The sequence below is a fragment of the Lissotriton vulgaris genome, unplaced genomic scaffold (genome assembly GCF_964263255.1).
Source record: "Lissotriton vulgaris unplaced genomic scaffold, aLisVul1.2 SCAFFOLD_532, whole genome shotgun sequence".
Classification (NCBI taxonomy): Eukaryota; Metazoa; Chordata; class Amphibia; order Caudata; family Salamandridae; genus Lissotriton; species Lissotriton vulgaris.
Genome location: NW_028245496.1, coordinates 517,565 through 543,111, shown reverse-complemented (window position 1 = coordinate 543,111; position 25,547 = coordinate 517,565). Strand labels below are relative to the sequence as shown.

The 25,547-nt window shown below is 44.7% G+C and overlaps 1 protein-coding gene across 1 annotated transcript in view; it reads left to right on the top strand.

Moving 5' to 3' along the window:
• LOC147666400 (ubiquitin carboxyl-terminal hydrolase 46) overlaps positions 1–24,315 on the top strand; it is a 186,355-nt gene extending 162,040 nt beyond the window's left edge. Inside the window, exons 8-9 of the mRNA XM_086949090.1 lie at positions 5,360–5,438; positions 22,227–24,315. Coding sequence (XP_086805216.1) covers positions 5,360–5,438; positions 22,227–22,328 — 181 coding nt within the window. The 3' untranslated portion in view covers positions 22,329–24,315. The remainder of the gene's footprint in view (positions 1–5,359; positions 5,439–22,226) is intronic.
• The last annotated feature ends 1,232 nt before the right edge of the window (positions 24,316–25,547 follow it).

Here is a 25,547-nt window from a genome sequence, read left to right as displayed (position 1 = left end):
TCAACAGTGATCATTGAAGGACAATCATCACGAAAAGCATGTAGTGCCTTCGCAGAAATGACTAGATCCTTTACTCTCTCAAAAACATTGTTCAAATCCTCTGACCAGATACATTTTTGACCCTTCTTAAGCAGACAGCGAAGAGGTTCAACTATCTGAGCATAATTGCACACAAACCTAGCATAGTATTCAGCTAGCCCAAGGAAAGAGCGCAAAGTATCTTAATCAGTAGGAGGCTTAGCATCTTTTAGAGCTCTAATAACTGAAAACTTTGGGATAATGCCTTTATTAGAAATTGTATGCCCCAAGTAATCAAGTTCATTCGCACCGAACTTGCATTTGTCAGCCCTGATCGTCATACCATTGCCCTCCAAAGTGCCCAGGACTCTTTTTAAGAGAGCTAAATGCTCATCACGGTTCTTTGTAAAAATCTGAATATTGTCCAAGTAAGCTTGGACCCCCACCATTCCCTTGAACATAGAGTCCATTAATCTTTGAAAAATACTTGCTGCCGAGGCCAGTCCAAAAGGGAGTCTCAGGAACTTAAACGCGCCAAAAGGCGTAACAAACGCAGTAAGTGTGTTCCCTGAATCACGATCACCAACAGCTGATCGAATCCACGGGAACACACGCTCCAAGAACATTATAGAATTCCAAAGAAAGCAATCTAAAAGAGAAGACATGTTAAACATTCCTAAAGACACCAGACCACTACAGTCCCGAAATCTATGTCATACCTTTTCTCTATTAGGTGTCGGAGCTATAGAATGGCTTAATCAAATTAGTATTTTCGGAATTCATATTCACTGGAGGATAGATTTACATTTAATTTAATTTAAATTCTAATGGCTATTAAACCTACTGTGTAAAAATATTTCAATTTTCATACCTCACATCAGTGGGGTACACATTCAACAGTTCGGCGATGGAGAGAAGCTAGACAAAAAATTCCATCAGGATACAGCTCTAGGGCAGTTGTTTCCAGAACCATAGATGATTATATGATGAACGATGACACAATATGCAATACAGTTGGATACTTTTAAGGCTGCGATTGGAGGCTGTTTGATTGCAGTTGCCAAACAGGAAAGAGTTTTAGTGCATTTGTCACTAAGCACAGTTGAAAGATGCAGAGGAGAAGCACAGATGCCCCTTGGGTGGTCCCTTCTATTTATTTATTTATTTATTTTTGTCCCCTTTCTGCCTCCTCACTCCTTTAATTTTTATGTCCACTAGATTTTTTTTGTGGTGTTGTCCTTGGGGTTAGGTGTTACTTTGCCCCTATATCTTTTTGTGACATTGGTGCCTTCACAAAATGGCGAGTATAGAGTCACAAGATGGTGGCTTATAACTGCCCTGAATTTTTACCTCAGGATCTGGGGCCATAGGATTCTAAGGGGAAAATTCTAGAACCAGGGCGGCCATTTTGGAGAGAGAGGGTCCAGAGAGCTTGGGTTAACCGTGGTGAGGAGTGAGGCGACTCTGTGGGGAGGAAGGCGCTTTAAGTGAGGGTAGATCGTCCCCTGGGTTGGCTGCCCCTCTTGTATGACGTGCCCCCTGCCTGTTGACCTAGCCCTGCCATTACTGGACTGCCATTACTGGACTGCCATTGCTTCCCTCAGTCTTTCCAGTGTCCCTTGTGAATTGTCCCTGAGCCATCTCTGGGGAAAGTGTGGGTGGCTGGACTGGGGAAACGCGGAAACGGGAGTGGCTGAACCTGTGAAGACGCCAAGAGTGGTGGTGTATTGGCCCATTCCACAACTCCGGTTGTCGCGTACTGGCTAGTAGTGAGGCAAGTCCCGAAGTTACATGCCTAGAGCCCAGATCCTTGTGAGATACCCAAAGCGGAAAGCAGAACTTACCGTAGGGGCTCTGGAGTACTATGTGAGAGGTGTTCACTGACGCGAGCCGTGACCCCCCCTCACCCCCACCTCTGCGGGAGCGTCCCTGTCGTAAGCCTTCAGCCGTGTGAACTTTGCTGACAGGATTGCTATGTCGACGGAAGAGGTGGGGAGAGCTAAAGGAGGCTGGGTGTGGGCGGGGATCTTCCTGCGTGTGGAGACGGCGAGGGGGAGCCGCCGGGAGAGCTGACTGACGCTGTGAGAACCAGCGGAAGCGACGAGATTCAGCTCTGGTCAGGAAGGCGAACGAAATCAGCTGGTAGTGAAGCATTCCCCGGTCCCCGCACAGCTGATCAGATTCGAGGTGTAAGCGGACTGAAAGAACTACTCGGAAAAAGTAAGCTGGGATCTCTAGGTTGGAGGGAGGTGAGGAACGATATTGGGACTGAAGCGGGACAGCGATACTGGCCGTGAACTCACACCCAGGCTTCAGGACATTCCCCATTTAATGTTCTACGGCATGAATATTTCTCCATAAGAACGTGTCCTTCTGACTTCAGTGCCCTCCCTGTTTGAGCAAGGTCATCTGTGAAGGAAGTTTAAATTTGCCATTAATGGAAACCAGGGAAACAGGGCTGTTCCAGGGATAAGAAAGTGTGGGGTTACACTTTTATGCAGAACATTCAACGCCTGAGAAAGTCAATGTGGGAACCTGTTAGTCTATTGAGGGTTTAGAGCAAGTTAAATAGCTTTATTAAATGAAGTAATATCCTGCCTGTCTTTATTCAGATACCCAGCTGCTCGCACCGAGGCGTACTTGTGCCATTATTAGAACTGTTGCTGAAAACTTGTACCATCCTGTTTGTAATGTCCTTGACACCTCAGGGGTAATGTACAGCCTTGCCTTCCTGTAAAGAAGCTTGATAATTGCTGATTACCTTCTCTAAGATTGTAGAGTATATATATATATATGCTGCTTGCTTAAGTTGCAGGAGTTATCACTAAGTTCCTTATATTTGGGGGAGCAAAGTATTGTTAATGTCATACGGAACTTGGCACAAGCTAAATATGGAATATGAAGTCATTTAATGTACTGAATTTGAAACACTGCTAGAAGCCGAAAACATAACAAAGAGTTTTATAAAGCAGACCGTATTTTTCTAAACTGGTGTAGTGTCATCTTTTTGTGGATGGTCGCTGAGTTAGTATGCGAAGTGTGATGCAAGCATAGCACAATTGCTTTGGCGTTAGTCCTACTGTCTCTGTGCCAGGCTACCCTATGTGGACTGGTAACCCCAGGTCTAACAGTCTTTTTTAACTTTTATTGGTATTTTAATATATACAATATGTAATATTTGTATTGTGACCCCATTTACATTTTTTACTCGGTTTTATGTAAAGCTTTATATTATTCAGTAGATCAATTGCCTTAAATTTTTAATTTTATATTGTGTTTTCTATTCTGTTTTTATGGTTGAAAACTGCTGAAATAAAGCTTTATTGGCTTGACTAATGGGTTCCAATACAGGAATTGGAGATTCATATGGCTCTTAAATATTTTAAGTCTGGCAAACAGCAGATCCTGATAGTTAGTGGAGAATTCTATGGGACATTCTCCTATAAACTGGCCATGCTTCTTTCAGAGGTGTTTTGTTCCTTACTGTAGAGGATACAAGTATTGTGGTTTTCCTCAAGCCGAAGGAAGATCATTTGGATTCCTCAACCTGCAGACCTATGACATGGAACGCTGGATGTGAAAATATACATGAAAGTTCTGTTGAAGACACACTTTCGATGATGTCTGTTGGCTGGTCCACCATGTGGGAAAGGTGAAACATAGGGTTTTGAAGCCGGTTTGCTGATAAAGGCTTTTAACAGTATACATTGGTGGAAAGATTTGGGCTCAGGCGGTCCTTTAATAACATGGTGGCAAAAACTGTTGGCTACCAATGGCTAAGGAGGTGGTTGATGAGATACACTTGCGACCCTTCCAACTTTTCAGTGGGCTAGATAGGCATATTCCCTGTTTTTATTCCTGTATGTGATAGAACCACTCAACATGAAAATATGATCAGATAGTAATATTAAAGGCATTACTTTTGGAACAGTGGAACACAAACTATCTGTTTGAGGGATCCAGAGGCATAATTGCTGCCATTTAGCAGTGGTTGAGGAATACCACAGAAAATCCCGATACAAGTAAAGGAATACATTTGAGCTTCTGGCTCTTGGTCTACTTAAAGGAGAAAAGCATGACTTCTAAGGTAAGGTACCCCTTAAGGTCAGTAAGGGAGCATTTTAAGGCCACATAAATGGATGTATATAATATATTCACTAGGGAAAAAATTTTGAAACTTGAATTGTGTTTTTAACACAAATGCGAGAGTGCACTTAAATTCACTAGTTACTGCACTGAGCACGCCATAACCCCACGTTGGGATCTTTTTGTGCTGTTTTCTTTGTTTCTGGATTGCTTGCAAGTTAGTGGCCGCACTGGAGATTTTTTTGCTACTGTTTTGTTGTTTTATTATTATTTTCATTGATATAACATTCCTTAACCTTTTCATTTGTTGTGGATTTCATTATAAAGTTCAGAAACGCCCATGGGCCAAGTTCACTCTGTAAAATTGCATAAATAAGTTAACCTATTGATGATCGACCCAAAGGATTCCAGCTCTTCAAATCTTATGGTGTAGTGCCGAGGCCTGCGCGACTGCAGTCGTTTCTGCAAACACAGCAGCCTTGCATGGATCTACAAGGGGCACAGATCTGTCCTGACTGTCCCTGCTCCAACCTCTGGGGTGTATTGGCCGTCAGGATTTGCGCCTTGCTATCTGGGCTTGCTTCATCAAAAACATGGCTAGCCATAAACATCTGATCTTGATTTTATGCACTTTGTTGTGGCTCTAAATAGACCAGAGGATCAAAGTAATCTTTGTCTGACACCCCAGCAGAACTTTCCCTATATAATGTATAGTTTCGTGCTCAGAGGAAAACAACTTCATTAACTTTCAGCTATATCTATTGAATGTGTCTGTGGAAAATTCCATTGTATGTAGAAAAAGTCTATAATTCGATCTGATAAAATGTTTTGTAATGTTACTGATATTTTTGGGGTTAGTGCCCATACCTCCATAAGCATTGTGGTAGTGTTAAGAACAATGTTTCAGTGCAGTGGAAGGCAGAGAGGTATTACTTCCGAAGGGTGAATGTCTGAACGAGTATTCCACATTTCACTTCGTTTTTGACGCTTTTTCATGTGCAGTGGCAAAGTTTCATAGGGTTAAGCTATGTGCTGCCTCTGTGTACTCTAGTTAACATTAAAATTTGAGGATTAATTGTTTTAATTAGTGACAGACTTAAGGTTACTACCTGTGTTTAAACCTAACCGTTGACAAGGGAAGCCGAATTGTTATTGGCGTTGTATTAAATGTGCAAACTGAGGCATGTCCTGACCGAAGATCTGTTCTTTATTTATGGATTGTCTGCATTTCTGACGTTTACATTTTTCTTCTCAGCGGCCCTAACCGTGGACATTACATCACAATTGTAAAGAGTCATGGCTTCTGGCTTTTGTTCGATGATGACATTGTAGAGGTCAGTCTTTCTTGTCATCTTATATCACAAATATTGTTGCATTGCTTTGTTACTTTTTTTGAAATTTCTGTAGCTCTACATATGTTCTTAACGCCTTGGTGCTGGGCGGTGAGCTAGAAAGGACCTTGTCGCAGCACAACACAAGAGCTCTAACCTCATTGTGTCAGATTAGACCAATGCTTTGATGAGCAGGTTTGGGGAGTTCACTGACGGTAAGTGAGCCTTTCTGGGTCATGGAAAGAAGAGTACAGTCAAGATATTTTTAGATTATATATTTTTTTTGCAGTATCTATGTATGAAAGTTTTGGGGTGACATAAGTCAGTTGGGGAAGATCAGCTGAAGACATATATACCAGGCATGTGTATGAACACCGACCGCAAAGCAGTCTCAGAGTCTGATAACGCAACCAAGTGTTGTACTTACTGTAATACAAACCCTCTCATAAGTATTTGTTTCATGCACTAAAACTTCACTTTACTGTCCTTCCGTTTTACGTATGGACAACCAATGGGAAATAGTGAGATGCCCAAGAGTTACGGTTGTGGAAAGGAAGTCCCTGTGCTTCAGATGCCTCAACCTATACCATGGCCTTATGTGTTGTACTTAAACTTGCATAGAGTGGAGCAGTGGTGTGGATGAAGAGCACAGCAAGAGGGACCTGACGATGCAGCGAATGGGGCAACCAAGCGAGATGAAAAGATTTCAACATGGCCCAAGTCATGTATCTCTAGATCAATCAATCAATAATTACTTTATTCGATTGACTTTTACAATCATAAAAGTACAATAAAAGCAATCATATAAAAATATCAAGAACCTCACTTAATATAATTTAGTGCTATACGATTCAGTCTCAGGCATCGGCATAATACACAGCTATTACAAATTTCGACACATACCAGCAAACTGTAAAATTATCTAAGAATAGCAGATTTAAAAGGGCTGGTCTCGCTTAATTAAAATTCAGATGTGCAAATAATGGAAGTATATACTTTTGACACAAATTAGCCCATTTAGGGCAAGTTAGTATGATGTGTAAAGTGTCCAGTGCAGAAGACTCATCTCGGGAACAAACAGGAGGGTCTTGTGACCTATACCAGCCTGCTGCAAGATCATATTCAGTCGAAAATATGTAAAAAAAATCTTCTATGGTTCACCGACAAATCCAGTGTTGGATAAAATTCTATTTTATCACTACATTTTACCATAGCATAATGTAGAAAAATAGCATTTACGCTGTGAGTCTTGCAATCTGAGTTCTTGGGTATACTCGAAAAATGCTTTCTTGAATCGTGCAGTGACTGATTTGGTTATTTTCTCAGGTGAATTAAAAATCTGCAATAGGCCCAGATTTAACAGGGTAGTTTTTAAATAGCTCAACCATGGTATATGCAAACTAAAGTTCAAATTCAAACAATATTTTTATATTAATCTGGTAAAATCCAATTCTTTTTTAGTCCAAATCGAGCATCAGTATTAGTATTGGGCGCAAACGTATATAGTCAGCTATATAACCTGCTCCTATCTCTTCATGGGCTATTTCTGCACGGACATTCTGTGGGATTTGTAACAGTTTCCTTAGATATTTGTTTTCTGCCGTTGGTATTGAAGTAGACGATTCGTAACCCTGGATTTCTGCCCATAGGTTACAGCCGGGACACACTTAGCGTTATAGAGATATAATATGGACTTTATGTGACTATGGCCTAAATGCCTAGAAAAAGCATCGATACTAAAAGCCACCCTGTTAAAGGATTGAGTATTCGATTTCAATAATGGCACCCAGGACAGTCTGTCATCCAACAGTATGGCTAGGTAGCTAAACCTGTCCACCTTGCCTATAATGTTATCCTTTATCACATATTTCTTGTCTTTGTGCCTATGGGTCCTAAAGTCATAGTAGGTGAATTTTAAGTCCCACGTTTTCCATAAACTCATAAAATTGGTTCAATAAAGATTTCAAGCCAATAGCTGTCCAGGAAATAAGAACGGTATCCTCTGCATACTACAATGCAGGAACCGTTCTATGTCCTATCCTTGGGACGTCTTTACAGTTACCCCTTAAAAAACGATCTAAACGATTTATACATAAACTAAAAAGAAAAGAAGCTAAAATACATCCCTGGCGGACCCCTCTCCTCAGCTTAAAGTGTTATATGGCCAGGGACTGCCGGAGGACCCCCACCCTTCCGTTAACCAACATTATTAACAGGACATGAGAGGGCTTTCTTTGGAAGGCGGCGGGGGATCTTTCGACCCTCCCCACCCCCCCTGCCGTATTTATTAAAACAGTAGCAGCCCGTCCCGACGTTGTCCGGGTAGGAATTGCTGCCGGCCAGTAGTATATTGTTTTGTAGGATTTTGTTTTGATAGCATTTCTTATCTGTGACTGGCCTGTGAAACTCACCGATTCACAGTGCACTGCTGATGCATTTAAGAGTGCGCGTTCAGTAGTGTGTGAACTCGAGTTTCCCTACTTCATTTTTCCTTGCAATATTATATAGGGCGAACTCGACAACATGGCATGAGCACAATTTACATTACAGAAGAACACATTCATTTGTGGTAGGCATGGGGAGACTAAGCAATTTGCCTGGAATCACAGGATGTTGAGCTGATGCCGAGATTCGAACGTAGCTCCCCAGCTCTAAAGTTCGCAATTCTAGAACTTGTGGCGGAAGGTGTGTCTAAAAGTGTATGTCAGTGCTGGCCATCAATGAGAGAGATCTGTGCATTTTTCAAATGGGTGGTGAAAAAATATAAGTATGTTGCTGGAGATGTGGGCCGCCGTGCCACCAATGTACTTACCGGGGGAGGGTAAACACCCATTATTCCTCAACTTTCTTTCCGCATACCATCACTCCGCATACTTTCATTAGGAAAGTACCATGACTCCGCAATGCCATTATAACGCATGGAATTACATTTTATATGCTTTTACCACGAATACATTTACAACGAAATTCGTTGTAAATGCATGAATGGTAAAAGCATGTTTTTTTTATGTTTGGATAAGATAAGTATGGGTATAGGGGTATATATTTTAGGGTACGGAGGTATATGTTTTGGGGTGTTTGGTTATTTTAAGGGTTCAGATATAGTTTTGGGTTATTGGGTACAGAGGTAGTTTTAGGGTTCAGGGCTAGGCTTGGATTTTGGGGTATAGGGGTATTTTTAGGGTTCATGGGTAGGTTTGGGTTTTGGGGTACAGGGGTATTTTAAGGGTTCAGGGCTAGGTTTGGGTTTTGGGGTACAGGGGTATTTTAAGGGTTCAGGGCTAGGTTTGGGTTTTAGGGTTCAGGGGTAGGTTTAGGTTTTAGGGAACAGGGTAATTTTTAGGGTTCAGGGCTAGGTTTGGGCTTTGGGGTACTGGGGTATTTTTAGGGTTCAGGGGTAGGTTTGGGTTTTGGGGTACAGGGGTATTTTAAGGGTTCAGGGTAGGTTTGGGGTTTGAGGTACAGGGGTATTTATAGGGTTCAGGGCTAGGTTTGGGTTATAAGGGTATTTCTAGGGTTTAGGGATAGGTTTGGGTTGTAGGGTACAGGGTATATTATAGGGTTAAGATGGGTTAGTGTTTAAGGGTGTTGGGGTATTTTAAGGAGTAAGGGTGGGTTATGATTATCTGGTACAGGGGTATTTAAAAGGAGCAGGGTGGGACTAGCACACGATATGAGACATGGCATGAAGGGCGGAACGTACCACACGCCCCCAGCGTTTGTCACTCCCCCAGCACACGCCCACAGCACAACGCAGACACACCCACAAGGGACTACTTTGCTGGCACTGTTCTTTTAACTTTTAAATGTATATGGTGGGCGTCTGCATAGCCTATGTCCTTCTGCTGCAACTGCCCTTTCCAACGCTGTATTGGGTGTTGTGATTTGTGCTGTGGTTCCTGAGATTACCCGCCACAAAGGTTTGGGCTCTCTCTTTATTATATTAGTATGGATACAAAATAAATAAAAATTGAAATAAACAATATTTACACAATTACGCAGAAAATGTTACAATTGATGTATACAAGCCGATGTCGGCCCCGCCTTTCCTAGTGCATTGTCCTGATGGGCGAAATCTTACCGTTGCCTCGAGCCCCGTGTGTAGGTAATGCAAAAGCGCAACTATCTCTTGTTCGAACTTTCTCTTCTGCACTTTCTCTTCTGAACTGATTTGTACAAAGCACATTTGAGGAGGCAACAGCACTAAGAGGAACTTGGTGTGCCTGCCAACCCTGTTATCGCTCACTCTCCACATTTCACTCGGTTAAGAAGCAGTTGGAAAACAATCCCAGTGCAAACCTAGACGACAGCTGGAGGCCTTTATCACGTCATTTGGGTAAATAACTCTTTTCCAAACCTGGTTCAACTATTTCAGGATTGTTTGTTTTTGTTGAGACACACTTGCTTCTCCCTTGTCTGTAAAGCATGTCATCGTTCAGTGGCGTCCCTGTTGTTTCCATCAGAAGATCTGTCAACGCCCCTGCTGTTTCCATCAGATCTGTCACTGCTCAAGGGGGCCAGTATGAATGACACTGAAGAAAGTGGGCTCAGCCCGTGATTCGTGGAGATGTTGGAAGGAATGTGTAAGGGAAGTGTCACCACAGAAGAGGCTGCGAGAACTGTATATTTTATGTATTTTTCAAGACTTGCATCGCTTTGTGCAAACTTTACTTCGTTTATTTGAACACAGATATATGATGTATAAACAGACTTATGTGTTATTAAAGTTGATCGCACAGAAATCCTAGAACTTGTAAGGCCGCTTACCCCTCTCCTGATACTCTAGTAATGAGGGGCCAGTGGCCCCCTCAGGCCACCGGTGCCACTGCATCTGCTGCCACATTGATAGCTGCAACCCGGAGGGGTTGCTCATGTTATTTACTTTTTCTGTATCCGTTTGGTTTCTTACAGCTAATGCTTCTCGATTTTTTTATTTTGGTTGATTACATGTACACTACCTGTACGTTCCATGTTTATTTTAGATGTGTTTTTTGGTGAATGTTCTACGATCCAGTTTCGGCTTATGCACATTTTGAGTCTACATGGTTATGTTGTGGTAATTTTCGCTGTGGTATGTGCTGTGCCAGTCTTTTATATAAAAAAACCCAATAGAGACCAGAAAAAAGATTCAAACATACCTAAAATATCAGTGCATCACACATGTCGAACAGCGAACCAAAACAAAAAACCTGCTATCCCATCATTGCACTGACTGAACAAAGTGAGCAAGCACAACTTTTCAAAAAAGGCATCGAAAAGCTAACCCAGACGATAATTTTTTTAATGAAAAAATGTATAACATTTTGAAGGACCATTTTTTAAATATATAGAGTAAATCCCATATATTTCAGTGTCTGCTTAAAGGGACACTAATAGAAATAGTGCATGTCTGTCATGGTACACATAAGCAATATTTTTCTTTAGCAAGAAATCATGCATGTGCCTTTGAGAAAACCGGGCACACTGGCAAATATTCTTGCTAGGGCCTCTTTGCATTGCTCATCTAGGAAAACCTATGGCGATGGAATACCGTGTGTGAAAGAACACCCATTTTACATACAGGGACAGAAGTTCCGCCCATCACTTTCCTATCTTTTACAGCCAAAAATAAATTGTAAAAAATGAATGAATTACTAGAATTGATGGTCTTGTTTGTCAAGGTGATGCAGTCCTATAAAGGTGCATACCCACCTATGCATGGTGATCTGTTCTCTCAAGGCAGAGCGCTACTCCCAGCCTCTCGAGGTAGATGTCTTATGTTTACCTATGCGAAGGCTGTTGGCTGTGCCTTGGAGTTGTTCACTGTGCCAAGGCACTTATCATTGTGCCGGGGTGCTGTCTGGAGTGCGTAGACCTGTGCAGGTTACTTGTTATTGTCCTGATGCTGATCCTACTGACTAAGAAAGAGTGGGCAGCTAAGCTTACAGATACTGCTGTAATGCCAATGTCCACGTGGCCTCAGTATGATCGAGCAGCACAGAGAGCTAACCGCGCTACAGAGCCACAACTGGTGTCAGCTACGTGACATGAACATTGCTCTACCATATGGAGTTCAGAATGTCTTGTCAGTACCTGCCAGTCATCCAGTATGCAACACGTACTTGTCATGGCAGTCTCCACATTTACCTAGTATGTAAGGTACATATTGCCATGCCATTTGTACGCTGACCCATCATGTAAATAGCACATGTAAGTCTCTTTCTCAATTGTCCCTAGTTTGTAAAACAGACAAAAATGTTTTCATGGCATTTTACGTCCCTATTTTATGTAAAAGACCTTTGTCATGCCATTTTCCAGACATAGTATATAAAACACTGTTAACATGCAAGTGTACAACCCCAAGCATGTCAAGCATCATTATCAGGTTACTTTCCACCCCGCTAAGCATGTAATAGACCATCCAATGCCAGTTTATTTGCTCAGATCTATGTAGCACTATGGTCTTGCCAAGTTGAATGCATCCATTAAGTATGTAACACACTATGCCAATGTCCCCGCCCCTAAGTGAAGTTCTGCTATTGTACGCATTCATCCGTTTGCTTGGTACGTGAAGCACATAGCACCATGGGATTACTATGATACTATCTTCGAATCTACTGTCCTCCTCCTCGTCGTGTACTTCGAGAACATGTAGTGTGGTCCCATGTTGATTTGGGATTCTATGGACCATCATCCCTGGCCCACAGGTATTGTGCAGGCGTATGATAACCCCATCTGCCCTCTGTGCTCCAGCCAGCACTTGAAAGGGAGCCCATCAAACAACTAGGCACTTGACAGTTGTGGCATACAGTGATCCAATGTCTGTCACTCCCAGTTAACCTCCAAGGTGGGTGGTTAGTTTGCATGAGGACATGCCCAGTGAAACTTACTCCCAACATCTGTCTGCCACATTCCTTTATGATTGCACTCCACTCCATTGTAACGCAACCCCAGTGCACTACATGCGGGTCTGCCCTCGCTTATATCAAAAGTATCGCAGTTTATCACAAACGTGGCAATTCTTTAGCGACGTAGCAAAATCTTTAATTCAGTTCATCATTTGTTTAAAAATCCCACAGCACCATGTTTTAAAAGAAAATGAATTTAAATCCTACGTTTATGAAATAGTTTTCCCATGCCCTACTGCATTTCAGGAGCAGTCTTGTCAGGAGGCTTATGCTACCATGAGTAGGAATACACATAAGTGAACAAGAAGCACACCTTCACAAAAATGTAAAAAGCGGAAATTTGAAACAAAGGTCAACACATGAATGTTTTGTAAAAAATGTGTTGAACTGTTCTGGAAGGCAACCTATATACCTTTGGAGATGTTTTGTATAGTAGTTAGACAAATCTATACCTGGCTTACAAAAAAGGTCGATTAATCAGTTAAATGAGGATACAAGTAGGGAGAATCGATGGTAAACAGTCCAAATTACCAATGTAGTTCATGGATATTTTATTTCACTCGCTTAATTAAGTATTCCATATGCTAATGGTTGTAAACAACACCATCAAATTACAGTCATTCCTTCACCTTTCCTGGTATTGGCCTTACAGTGCTAGAGTAAGATTAGCCTAGAATAAGACAGTATTTTCCAGGTCTTTTTGATGGATTATCAGGGTCACAGGCAGGGCTCTCCGAGGCCATTTCAGTGCATTGGCCAGTGAGTAAGTATAAAAACTGCACTGCAACTCTTTAGTCAATTTACTTGGTGAATTTCTGTAAGTTTCTACACATGTCCCTAAAATGCCACCAAATGAGCTAAATCTCAAAAGTATTTTGCATTTAGTTTTTATGAAAACTGCTTAAGTTATTTTAATACAATGTGTAACTCTTGTGCATTGTTGCACACAACTAGTAGAGTAATGAGCGTAAGTAGATTTTAAAAAAACTTTAAACTGAGGCAGATACACACCTAAACAAAGTGTATGACTATTCAGTTGTCTTACAAGAAGTTTTTGAAGTGCTGAGCCAGACTACACACAATCCTCAAAGAGCATCAGTGGAGTTGAGAACATGTCTGCTCCTTAACCTTTATTGCCCTGTTTACACAAAATGCACATGCTCTCTGTAAGTAAAATCAAATGACTTCTGACACTTTACAACTAGCTGCTTCCATCCCAGTGCATCACGATAGGGGTTTCAAAGAGTTTGGGAGCTTTGCACTCTTATTGTGTAGCTTGTAGACGAAAATGCTGGCTTGTGTGGGACTTTGAGAAGCTGAATTCACACATGGCAGGAAAGCAGTTTTGCTTGCCGTGCGGAGTACAGACCTCTTAAACGAGTGTTGAAGAGGTAAACCTATAAGATGTGTGGAGTGACCCCCAAGGAGCTTGAGTTTGATTTTAGGAGCTCGTACATACCTAAAGGTAAGCCTTTGAATGTAGATTTCTCGTTTAAAGTTCCAGCCGTGCTACTGTCATGACTTTTTTGGGTCGTCTTCACTATAAACGGATTCAGTTCATTGAAAATTGGTCTTTCCTCTGTGCATCTGTTGAGTGGAACTCAATGGCAGAGTTGTCTTGGTTGTCAGACTACTCCATGATATCTACTCTGGACAGCTTGTGTACCCAATGACATCTGCATAAAACGCACCTGTAAGTTAATTCTGCCTGTGAAGACCCTCCGTTGTTTGCTTTTAGGCCTCAGGTTTTTGTTCTTCTGCTGTGGTGTGGCATCTGGTACTGGCGACTCACCCATTATTCTCCTCTCTGGGAAATGGTTTTGAGTTGTAACCTCGACTGCCAACTTTTAAAATCTAGTCAGATGGGATAAAGGACTCTGAGCAGGTTGAGCATGACACTTGCACATTTAGGAGGAGCGAGGCAGACTGTTATCTGCACATCGCTTGACAGGTCACACTGGACATGGAGATAAAGCCAAGACTATATTGTAGACTGTAATTGTAAACTGAGAGGAACTACACCATTTGGCCTGACAATGTATATCGTGGAATATTTTTGCTGTACTCTTTATATGATAGTATGCAAATAAACTGTGTTTTTTGCTTGGAACATGGTGAAAGGTAAGTGTTGGTGCCTCGTATACAAATTTGTGGGTCTAGAATCCAAACATAAGGTCAGTTTCGACATATTTGGATCCCTTTAAACCCTTTGATTCAGCATATTTCTCTGATATTTCCCTTTGATAACATCTGTGCCTTGACCTGCCCTAATGTGTAATTACAGTACTGCACTATATGGCAGACCACAGACCCCAGGGCACAACAGGCACTACTCACCTGCTGGAGAAGTGGATTGGCTTGGAGTCTCCTTAGCCATTGTCAAAAACCTACTTGCTAATCTAGGGAAAGGAAGATCCCAAGACTTAACAGTAGGCGGTCCCAGATATCTTGGAAGGGAAAAGACAGGCCAATGTGAAAGGAAGTGTTCTAGGTAATGCGTCTCATTTCTGTAGAACACAGTAATCTTTAAATACTTCCCACAGTGAGGTGAAGCACAGGGTAGGACATACAGTATGCTGGTCCCTGTTGAAAATAAAACAAGTAGAGGGATGATGTGCCCCATCTAGGTTAACATATGTTCAGTAGGTGGGTGCCTCATCAATCGCACAGAACTCTACCTCCCTTTTGAAGTCACTGCAAAGGTTCAGAAGACTGAGAGCCTGCAAGAACAGAGGAAGGACCAGCTTGTTTGATGCACTCCTGCCAGGGATTTGGAGCTTCCTGGTGTGTACTGTGGACTTTGTGGACTCTTTCCTGGGCTCATCACACCAGCTTTTCTGAGTTCCTCTCAAGACCAATTATGCATAGACATACTGGTGACCCCGAACGAGGGCAACCCCTTAGACTTTTGTTGGGCTGGTGCTGTTGCAGGTACCTGAGATGGGGACACTATAGAATCTAATTATTGAATGCAGTCGACCTGCAAGTGATGAGTATCCTGGGTAGCTGGGGAGTCTGGGCAAGTGGGATGGTTGGTCCGGATGATCTTGAGGGCTGTTTCCTGGAAGACCCCAGGCCAGTAAATCTCCAGGGCTGGACAGAGTAGCTAGTCTAGACCTACAGCCAGTGGCAGCTCCTATGGCGGAGGAGCGTCTCCTCCCCTGCTGAAAGTCAGCAGAGGCAGGGACATAAATAAAATGATGGTAAAACGTTTTTATTATCCTTTTTTTTTGTGGCCTGCAGGCTGCTTACCAGCCGAGCCCAGAGAGCGGCGGGGACAGCCACAGTAATGCTGCAGCACTAGGAAAGAGAGGAGAGTGATGAGCACTGCTAAATGTGCATGACGGTTTGGCCGGCCAAGCCATCATGCGCACTTAGCCTTTCTCCCCCTATCTTTGGTGTAGAGCTGGGTGGAGAAACCAATACAGGCTTCCAGTCTGTCTGAGCGCTGAACCGAGGTGCTCAGACCAATCCCATCGAAGCAGGTAAGTGAAATTTTATTAATTCTTTTATTGTCTTTTTTTGTGTTCCTCCCCATCCCACCACTTCATTATGCGAGCGGACGCTCCTGCCTACAGCTGAGCTGCTGCTAAGGAGAAGAAAGCATCAGTGCCAGAGACTTTTGAAAGATTGCAGGAAGGTCTTAAAGAACGGTTACGTCAAGAAGGCCTGGGCCGATATATTTTGGTTCAGTTGACTGTGGCTAACCATGCTGATTAAACTGATGGAAACTGCATCCAGATTGGAGCAGATCCAACTGTATCCAGATATAAAGAGACCACCATCTGTAGCTTCTGTTCAGTGGAAGGATTTTTTCATTTTATACTGTGAAGTAAAATGTAACCAAGCATCTCTGTGCCCCTGGTGCAAAGAAGTTTCCAGTCAAATTCAGTGGTTCACCAATGATGGGTTATCAATCCATTGCCTCTCACAGAGGAAGAGAAGTGACTGGAGGAGGGATGACCAGACTCCCTTGCAGAAGAGCCTTCCTAATCTGATAGAGACTACTAGCCTCAGATTCCCTAACGTAGAATTATCCCCAGACGTGAGACTGGATCTGGAAAACTTTTTGCCACAGCATCCCTGTGAGCCGGGGGGACGGGATCACCCGACTCCGCCCAGGTGTCTTCCACGTACGTGACGTCAACGAGGTCACATAAGTCCCACCTGGTGCGCCTATGTCAGTTTTTTCCTTTTCCGCGTGGAACATGAATCCGGATCGTGCTCCGGGCCTGTTCAGGCCATTCCCTTTCTCTTATTGTGTTGTGTGTGGGAACAGTGTGCGAATGCCTTCGGGCTTTAAGACTTGCTCGTCTTGTGCGCGCCAAATGTCGGCGACGGATCCTCACCCCATCTGCATGTGGTGTTTGGGGGAACACCACAACTCCACTGATTATGAAGCGTGCCAGCAGATGAAACTGAAGTCCCGGCGGGCGCGCCTGATTAAACTTCTCTCAGCTCGCATGTCCAGGTCAACGTCGTCACCACGCCCAGCCCCTGCAGAGGGTTTTCTGAACCGTTGCCTCCTTCTTCGACATCGTCGCTCTCCCAGGCTGCAAGAGCGCCGCTCACCTGTCGGTAAGTGTTGCAGCTTGTCCCGGAGGGCTGGTTCTCAGCCTGTGGGGACGCGGGCTCTCCGCGGCCCTGCGTGTCGTCCCCCCTAACCACCGGTTCCCGGTGTGAGGGCGACTAGAGCCCAGGTGGAGACATATGCGGCAGCTTTGCAGGCCTCGCTGGCTTCTCCTCCTCCTTCTTCCTCTCCTGGGACGTCAGCGGATCCTTTGCAGTGTGCGGGGCCCTCCGCGGCGTTGCCGGCGACTCCGGACCCGGCACAGGACTGGTTCGGATCCAGGTTCAAAGGATGTGGTGCCGTTGGGGTGCGTTGGGGTCCCTCTTTCGGCCCACGGCGCCTCTGCTTCGCCGCAAACTCCTACAGGAGTCCCTGCGGTGTTGTGGGAGGTCGCCGGGACTCGGGTCGCACCCCGGAGTCCCACTCGGTCCTCGGGACAGGCGGCGGCCTCGTCCGAGGTCGAGGTGACGTCGCTTCGGCGCCGGCGGCTGCTAGCCCTGGCGGCGCCACAGGTGGTGGGGGAGGGCCCTTCTCGTCCAGTCACTGGCCGATGTTGTTGGGGGACCCCTCGTCCTTCCCCGGATTCCTCTCGCCCCTCCACGCAGGTGGCTGCCTCGTCTGAGGTCGGGTCATCGACTTTCCGGCGCCGTTCCCTTGCCGTCCCGGCTCCGGCCCAGCTCTGGTCTCCTGCACCGAGCGCTGTGGCGGAGGTCGTTCCGGCGTCTCACGACGATGTCCTTCCTCAGATTGAGGACTATACAGCGCAATGCCGACGTCGGATGGTTGATTCTTCCTCGGACCCCTCTTCTCCAGAGGTTCGACGGTTGCTGGTGTCATCCTTGCCGGAGATGGGCCGAAGAGATGTAGCTTTTTCCCCGATGTCGTCTAAGGACGGCTCCTCGCCGTCACCACGGTGGTGGCCTTCGCCGGAGGCGCTGCAGGTCCCCCACTCCTTGGTCCCTCTTCCTCCTTTCCGGACCTGGCCCTTCCTTCCTCCGGTTGGCTTGGGGGACAGCCGCCTTAGCTTGCAGCCGTCACCTACTGAGTAGCTACTTTTCCCACCGCTGAGCCATAAGGAGGCGGGAGCGGTCTTCGCTCCCTCTGTTTCCACGGCTGTGGGAATTTTGCGCATAGGTGATCCAGCTGCCCATTTCCCTGCTGATCATCTTCTGGAGGTTCTCCAATTGGGCTCCATTCTTTTCTTTTGGAGACTTGGGGCCGTCTCGCCACGGTGGACCCGGTGCCCCAACACCTTCTACACCGCCACCATCCGGCGCCGTGTGATCCGGTGTGTCTTTCCCTCCACTCCTCTACCAGAGGCCCTCTTTTGCAGAATGTCTTTCCCTCTCTGCCGCCGCTGTTGGCTCCCAAGTCACTGGAGGCTCGCTGGCTGGACTCCTAGGGGTGCAATATATTCGCCTCAACCAGTGCCGCTCTGTGGGCCCTTAACACGCTGTGTGTTTTGGCTAGGGCCACTTCTTGCTTGTGGGACTAGGAGTCCCTTATTTCTGCCGCTTCTTAGGAGGGTGCCTTTGTTGATTTGAGGCACCATGTGTTGGATGGCTGGGAGCTGTCGGCGTTTATTCTTCGCTCCGCTCTGGACATCTCGGAGGTGCTTGGTCATGCCATGGCTTCTTCGGTTGCACTTCGTCGCCATGCCTGGCTTCAGGACAGTGTGTTCCCGGAGAACGTTTGGGAACGGCTGGTGGACCTTCCTTTTGATGGCGCTCTTTTGTTCCACACCCTTGCGGACTCTGCCATTCAGACGTTCTTGGCGGGGCTTCGGCCTCCTCCTCATCCTCAGTGACCTGTGAGTTGATCTGGTTTTTGGGAGGTGTTCTTCCGTTGGGGCGGGGCGCCCCAATTGTGTGGTCTGTGTGCGTCATGTGCATTAGAGTCCTCCTTGTTGGGACTGTGGGTCTGTTGGCTGCTGGCCTACCCATCTTGGTTGTGTGTTTTTGCTTTGGGTTCTACACCATGCTGGCCCTGAGACTAGGCCTTCTGGTTTTTTTTCTTTGGCTGCTTGAACCTCTTAGGAAAATTGTCCGCAGCAGAGGACAACAGGAAATACCTGCCGAAAAAACTGCAGAAGTGTTTTTCCGGAGGTATTTTCTGTTGTCCTCAGCTGCGGAAGTTTTTCTTAGGAGGTTCCCATGTCTTGGGACGTAACGTGCCCTATGTGGGGCAGTGGTAGCTGTTATATAGCTCTGTCATGCGCTGGGGAGCTGTGGTCGCCTTTGGGCCTCTGTTCTCCGTGGCGTTACGGTATGTTGCAGATGCAAACCTCTTGCTGATGTCTTGGAATGGCTTGAGTTGCGCCCCGGGGTGTCTTTCTCCGAGGTCACTGCGCTGTTCCCCTGGTCTGGCCTGCTGTCTGCGGCCTGGCTTCTTGGCTCTGTCTGGTTCCACTTCTTATTGGGCCGTGTGTGCAGACTCCTCCCTGGAGCGTGTCCGGACCCTTCTTCGCCTTCCTGCCATCTGTCTTCGGCTTGCATCTGGCTTGCCCTGAGTGCATCCTTCCGTGGTGCTCTCGGCATCTGGCTGTGCTTGCCGGTGCCGACCTACTGTCTTTCTGCACCATTGTGCCTTCTAGTGCTTTAGTGGGACAGCCATCCTTGCCTGGTCCACTTGTTCCAGTGGGCCCTGCATTCAGTTCTACCTCTACTCCCTGGGGATGAGATGGTTCTTGTGTTCTTGTCCCTCTTAAGGGCGCAGTCTGTCCCTGCAGAGCGCTGGATGGTTCTTCCTGGGTGATCTCAGGCTTCCCAGTCTGCTTCCACTTGCTTATTACTGGCGGCGCCGTTCGGCTTGGCTGCCCTCTTCACAGGGTGTGTTCCCGGGTGGGGGGGGGGGGGGGGGTGCTTGCCTTTGCTCTTACTCTTCTCCTTGGAGTCTCTAGGTTGCTCTTCTCACTCTGTGCTCCTCTTATTGTCTTGGCCTTGGGTGGAGGTTCTGTTACTTGTATAGGCGTGGGGTGTTTTGGCCTCTTTTCGCATTGCCCTCTTTTCCTCTGCTGAGTGAGGACGGGCTACCTCTTTTCTTATCTTCTCGCATCCCCTTTGGGGTCGGTGGTCCTCTAAGTGTAGGTGTTCACCTTTCCTGGGGGGACGGGGCTCTTCGCACTCTCCGTTTGAACTGTCCTCTGTGGGATTCTCTGTTATGTCCAGGCGGGTGGAGTCCTCTTGCAGACGCTCCTCCCCTTTGGGTATGGCTAGGGTATCTATTCTATGTCAAGGCATCTGCTGCTAGTAGTTTCTATCAGATTTACGAGTTACTTACTTCTGGTAACGATGTATCTGGTAGAGACAATTGTAGCTGCAGATTCCTTCACAGCCCGCCCCCTTCCTCTCTGTTCTGCGAGGACTTTTGGCTTGGTCTTCTTCACTTGGGCGGCTGTGTTTTCTATGAGTATATTCTTTCCCTCTTTCTGACAGGATGTTCGTCCTGTTTATTTGTTCATTTTCCTCCTCTTTTGGCATATTGGAGGATAGGTTTATAGGTACTTTTATGCCCTCATGCTCTGGTTGCTCCAGGTTGGTGCCTACCTCCGCGCCCGCCCTCCCCCTTTATTTATCGGGTTCTGGACCCTCTACTACCCTCTAGGTTGGGGTCTTTTGGCTGTGCCTCTTCCCTTTGTGCCTACGCCCACCCTGGCACAATACTCGATCGATTTTAAAAAGGCATTTGTGCGTGAGGAGAGATGGTGGATTAAAAAAGAAAGTAGCAAGCAGGGAAGCCGTATGACGGTTGCCCTAGTGGACAGTAAAAGCGGAGTTCCTTCATAAAAATAAAATGTTTGTTGTGTTCTTAAAATTAAAAATCCTGTCTTCACTGTTGCAAAAAAGAAAAACAATTCTCCTTGGAATGTCGCAACAGAACACCCATAAGACTGTTAGGATCAGCGGGTGGTCCCAAGGGCCAAGTGCACCTTCTCAGTATCTACATGGGTTTTTGGAGGTTGCCTGGAGCAGCAGCATGACCCCGAGGAGTCCCCTTACGAGGGACAAAATTGGCCACAATAAGTTCTCAGGAGGATAAAAATGGGTGCCCTGGAAGGGCAGGCCACCTATCCTCAAGAAACCGCTGCGGCCTGTTCAGAAGGCCCTAAAAAAGCTCGCCTATTGTTATGTGGGGGTTAGGAGTGGTTGTTAGGCGATTTGTTTTAACAACAAATGTTAAAGATAAAGCTGTACGCCTTACTGTTAGCAACTTATGTCTAAGCCAAAAGGTGCAATTTATTTATGGCGAAAGCAAAGGTTTAGATCTTGATATACCTAATAAGTTTAAACTTTGAATTGAAACCTTCATTGCCAAGGGCAGTATTTTCTGATTCTGAATACCTCTGACAGGGCCTTTTGGTATGCCCTTATATTAATGAATAGCTTTGGATGATTTTGCTATCGATGTTTAAAACGGTATGTGAGGTTTAGGGCCTGCTGGTGCACAAATTGTCACACGTTACCCCCGAGATTGTGGGAACAGATGAGATTGAAGGGGTTAGCGGACCTCGTGACATTAATTTAGGTAAGGTAGTTTGCCCGTTGGTCATGCCGCGAGCCCTCTAGAAAGGGTATCAATTTGTAATTCTACATACGAATTTGTAAATGTGTGCATAGAATTTAGTTGTGTGTGTATTAAAGTACATTTCGTTTTTGGCGAAAACACACTGACTGGGCAGTGATTTATTAAGTGTTTTTTACTTGCTAAGTTCTGAGTTTTGTAGCCCTGAACTACTCCTGGCGATGTACAAAAGTAAGCCCCTCATTTATAATCGAGAAGGGCTCTCCTGTCACCCAAATGCAAACTCACCTGCCTACGAAGTTCAGTTGGCAAAATGTGGGGCTTAAACTCTAGAGCTCATATTACGTAGACTGCCCTGGGGGCACAACGAGCATGTGCGTCCACTCATAGAACAATGTTTTGTATGTAAAGACGTTAAAACAAAATAACTTGAAAGAGAAAAAAAGTTTAATATATTGTATTCACCATTTCAGAATAAGACAATGTAGTACAACTGGGGTAGTCAGGGGCGTAGGAAGGGGGGGGGTGCGGCCGCCTTGGGTGTCATCACTGAGGAGGTTGACAAAATGGCAAAATATGTTTTAAACACATTTTATCAGCCTCCTCAGTGATGCCACTGGTCGCCCCCGGTTTGACAAAATGGCAAGATGTGTTATAAACACATTTTTGCCATTTTGTCAAGCCGGGGGTGACAAGAAATTTTCCGCACCGGGTACCACTTGACCTTGCTGCGCGACTGGGGGTATTGAAGTCAACTGCTTTGTGGTGTCTCTGAACTGACTTCCATAACAAACGCTCTTGTTTGCTTTTCAGAAAATTGACGCACAAGCAATAGAAGAGTTCTATGGTCTAACATCGGACATATCTAAAAATTCGGAGTCTGGATATATATTATTTTACCAATCAAGAGACTGACCGTGGAAAGCGAACAGTGACGCAAAAAAAGAAGCGCGTCAAACTGCTACTTGATGGCTTATTTGCTGCTTAAATGCTACCATGGTACCCTCCATCCTGTACCATGCCTGTTGCTAAAGATACCAGTTGTCGATGTGAGCTTTCGTTAGTCCAAAGCACTTTAAATGATGCTGCGTGCAGAAAACGTAACTGGCGACTTTCTGTGAAAGAGCACTTTCCCTTCATATAATGGTGCAAAGTAGGAGCATCATTCATGTTTGGTACTTTTGGGTACTCTGATTAGGAGTGGATTATAATTGTGATCATTTATACGTGTGTGTTTATAGCAGAAAGAACCTGACACATTCCAAAAGCTCTATGCTGGCGCAGATAAAGTGTTGACCCAACCCCTCATTGCAGGCGCCCGCCCCGCCAGGACATGCAGCTGGAATCCTGCTTTGTCTGGGAATGCCTCCCTCAAACATTGGACCACAATAGAGCACTTGGGATTTCTCCTTGGCAAGCATGTGAGATGCAATCGGTAGATATGTTTTTGTATGAAGGCTTGTGTCTTTGTCACAGTTCGAACTCGTTTGCATTTTTCAGTAACAAGAGGTAGTTAATGTTTACCATGTCTGCAGCTTGGCTCAGTACCTCTAATCCTGTGCTTCCGTAGCTTAAGCAAGACCTGCCTCGGCTGAGCTGTGCCATGAGTGACCGCCTGATTCGTGGACATTGGGAAGAGAATTTGGCAGGTTATTCCACAATGTTGACAATTCTCCCAAAGTGAGCCGGGGTCGGGTGATATCCTGCAGCTGGAAGATGCAGTCCATTATCTAAGGGTCTCCATATAACAACGTCATAGAAATGCATGGTGTGGGTCCGAGTGACATACACGCTTTGACTGCGCTTCCATCCGTCTACTGAACTGTTGGACCCCGTTGCTTTGGAGAGCCTTCTTTACAAACTTTAAAATACACATTGCCAAAGTGGAGACTTCTGTTGTCAAGTGGTGGTAATTAACGGCTTCCTTGTAGGTTACCAACAAGGATAATTGCACTAAGATTTCTTCCAAGGTGAGCCAACTCGCTTTTAGATACGCTCTGTCAAAATCAAACCATAAATAAATAACTGAAATAAAATGACTGTTTTCATATAACTTCATTCTGGGAGATCAAATGTTCTCCTGCTGTCAAGCATGTGCGTAACCTGCAGAGAACTCCTGCACCCAAGAGAATGTTCTGTTTATCAAAGTGTGCTGTCACCACATTCAAATATCAGGAATTTAATGCGCAAATCACAACACAAATTGACATCTACATCTCGGCGTCTAATATAAACACATGCAAATGCCATATTTGTGTGGAGAAAAGTCTTCCAGATAAATTCTGTAAATGTGACCGATTGTTGTAGATTTCCCCAATTACGTTTTTGTTAAAATGTCTAACGTTACATTTCTTACATGTATGTAAAGTTACATTTCTTACAGACCGTGTCCCTCACCGCTTACCTTTCCCTTTCCATATTCGGAAAGAAATGTGATCATAGCCTGTGCAATGTAATATAATGTAGATATTTGATTTGAATCCTATCTTTGATGGTGGTGCTTCCAGGCATATCTTGCACTGTATGGGGAGTGTGGAAAGGCAGATTGGTGTGCCGAAAGGAGGTTATCTGTTCATGCCTATGAAGTAGAAAGATTTACATATTATTTTTCTATAGATTAAAGCTATACCTTAATCTTTCCTTGACCTTAAAGCCAAATGCATACAGACTAACAAGGGTAAATTGTTTTATCAAACGAAATGTTAAATATAAATGTATATAGTTTATCTTCAATTTAAACTGGATGTGTGCAATTAGAAAAGCATGCACATGTTCAAGGCTGCACATTTGCACAAGGAATTCACTGCTGAATAAACTAAAAATGCCAACTACTCTTCTGAGGATGTGTTATAGTAGTCTTCAAGCTGCCTTTTGATAATTAAAGCACATGTATATTCCCAGACATTCATATGGTTTGTTTCATCTGTTTATACCACAATGTACTACATGTTTTGAGAGGTACGGCTTAAGTGAGATTTTTTGGATCCTGCTTAGCAAATGCTTGGTGCTGTGATAGGCAGTGTTAAAGAATCTGCAAGGCATGTATCAATATGCACAGCAGCCTCAAAGTCTATGGTAGCTGCAAGCAGTCATTGGGATTTTGTTGAGGGCTTGGTGAGCACTGTAAGGCATCAGCACTGTTTAATGTGTTTGAATAATCTGTTGTGGTCCCTCTACTGATTAATTACACGTTTTGATTACGAGTTTAAGACTTGGAAATAGTCTCACAATAAGCAAGAACAGGTGAATAATGATTATTCTCTCATTACTTTATAGTTGGCAATACCTTTGGCATCTGTGGCAACAGTCTTCCGTCTGTCACAAAAAAACTACTTCCAACCTTCTCATTGCAAGTAGAATCGAAGATGACAGTTCTAGATTGGTTGTCTTCAAACACAGACATATATATTGTGCCTCATTTTCTGTGCCAGTCAACAGTTACTTAGCATCAGTTGGCCATAATTTCTAACTCCTACATGGGCGAACTAGATGTCGTGCAATACTATCATGAGGGTTCTGTTCATTAGTATGCCATTAATACACAACTACATTCAACCGCCCCCTTTTTGAAGCCCCTCAGAGGACAAAATAAACCTTGCTCACACTCGATCTTAAACTGAATCCCCCTAAACCAGAATCTCTTCTTCCTCAGAAAGAGACTCTAAAAATACAATCCCGGTGGAACTTTTAGCCTTCCTCTAATTTTCACATTCCTTGACTTCCACATTGTCAACTAAACTTCAAAAATGCCCAATCTGCATTCTTTTAACTCTGCTTGCTACACAAGTTCTAGGCCACTGAATAATGCGGCAGGGGAGAGCCAAATTATGCAGCGGGATTGATTAAATTATGCTACAAGAAAGGCTAAATTATGTGGTATAATGCGCCAAATTGTCTGATCGTTTTACCCAAACATAGCAAATAAGCTACAGAAAGGTGACCAGCTAACATTTGCAAAAGGGACGTCCACTATGCAGCAATACGTGTTGCTGCGTTTTTAGCAATTTTTGAACTGTTTGAGTTAGAAACCATCTTTTTTCTTGCTAAATTCTGCAGATTATGGAGCAGATGATGTATAATGTGGCACATGTGACATACCAATAAATATGCGAAAAACGCTGCACAATCGCATAA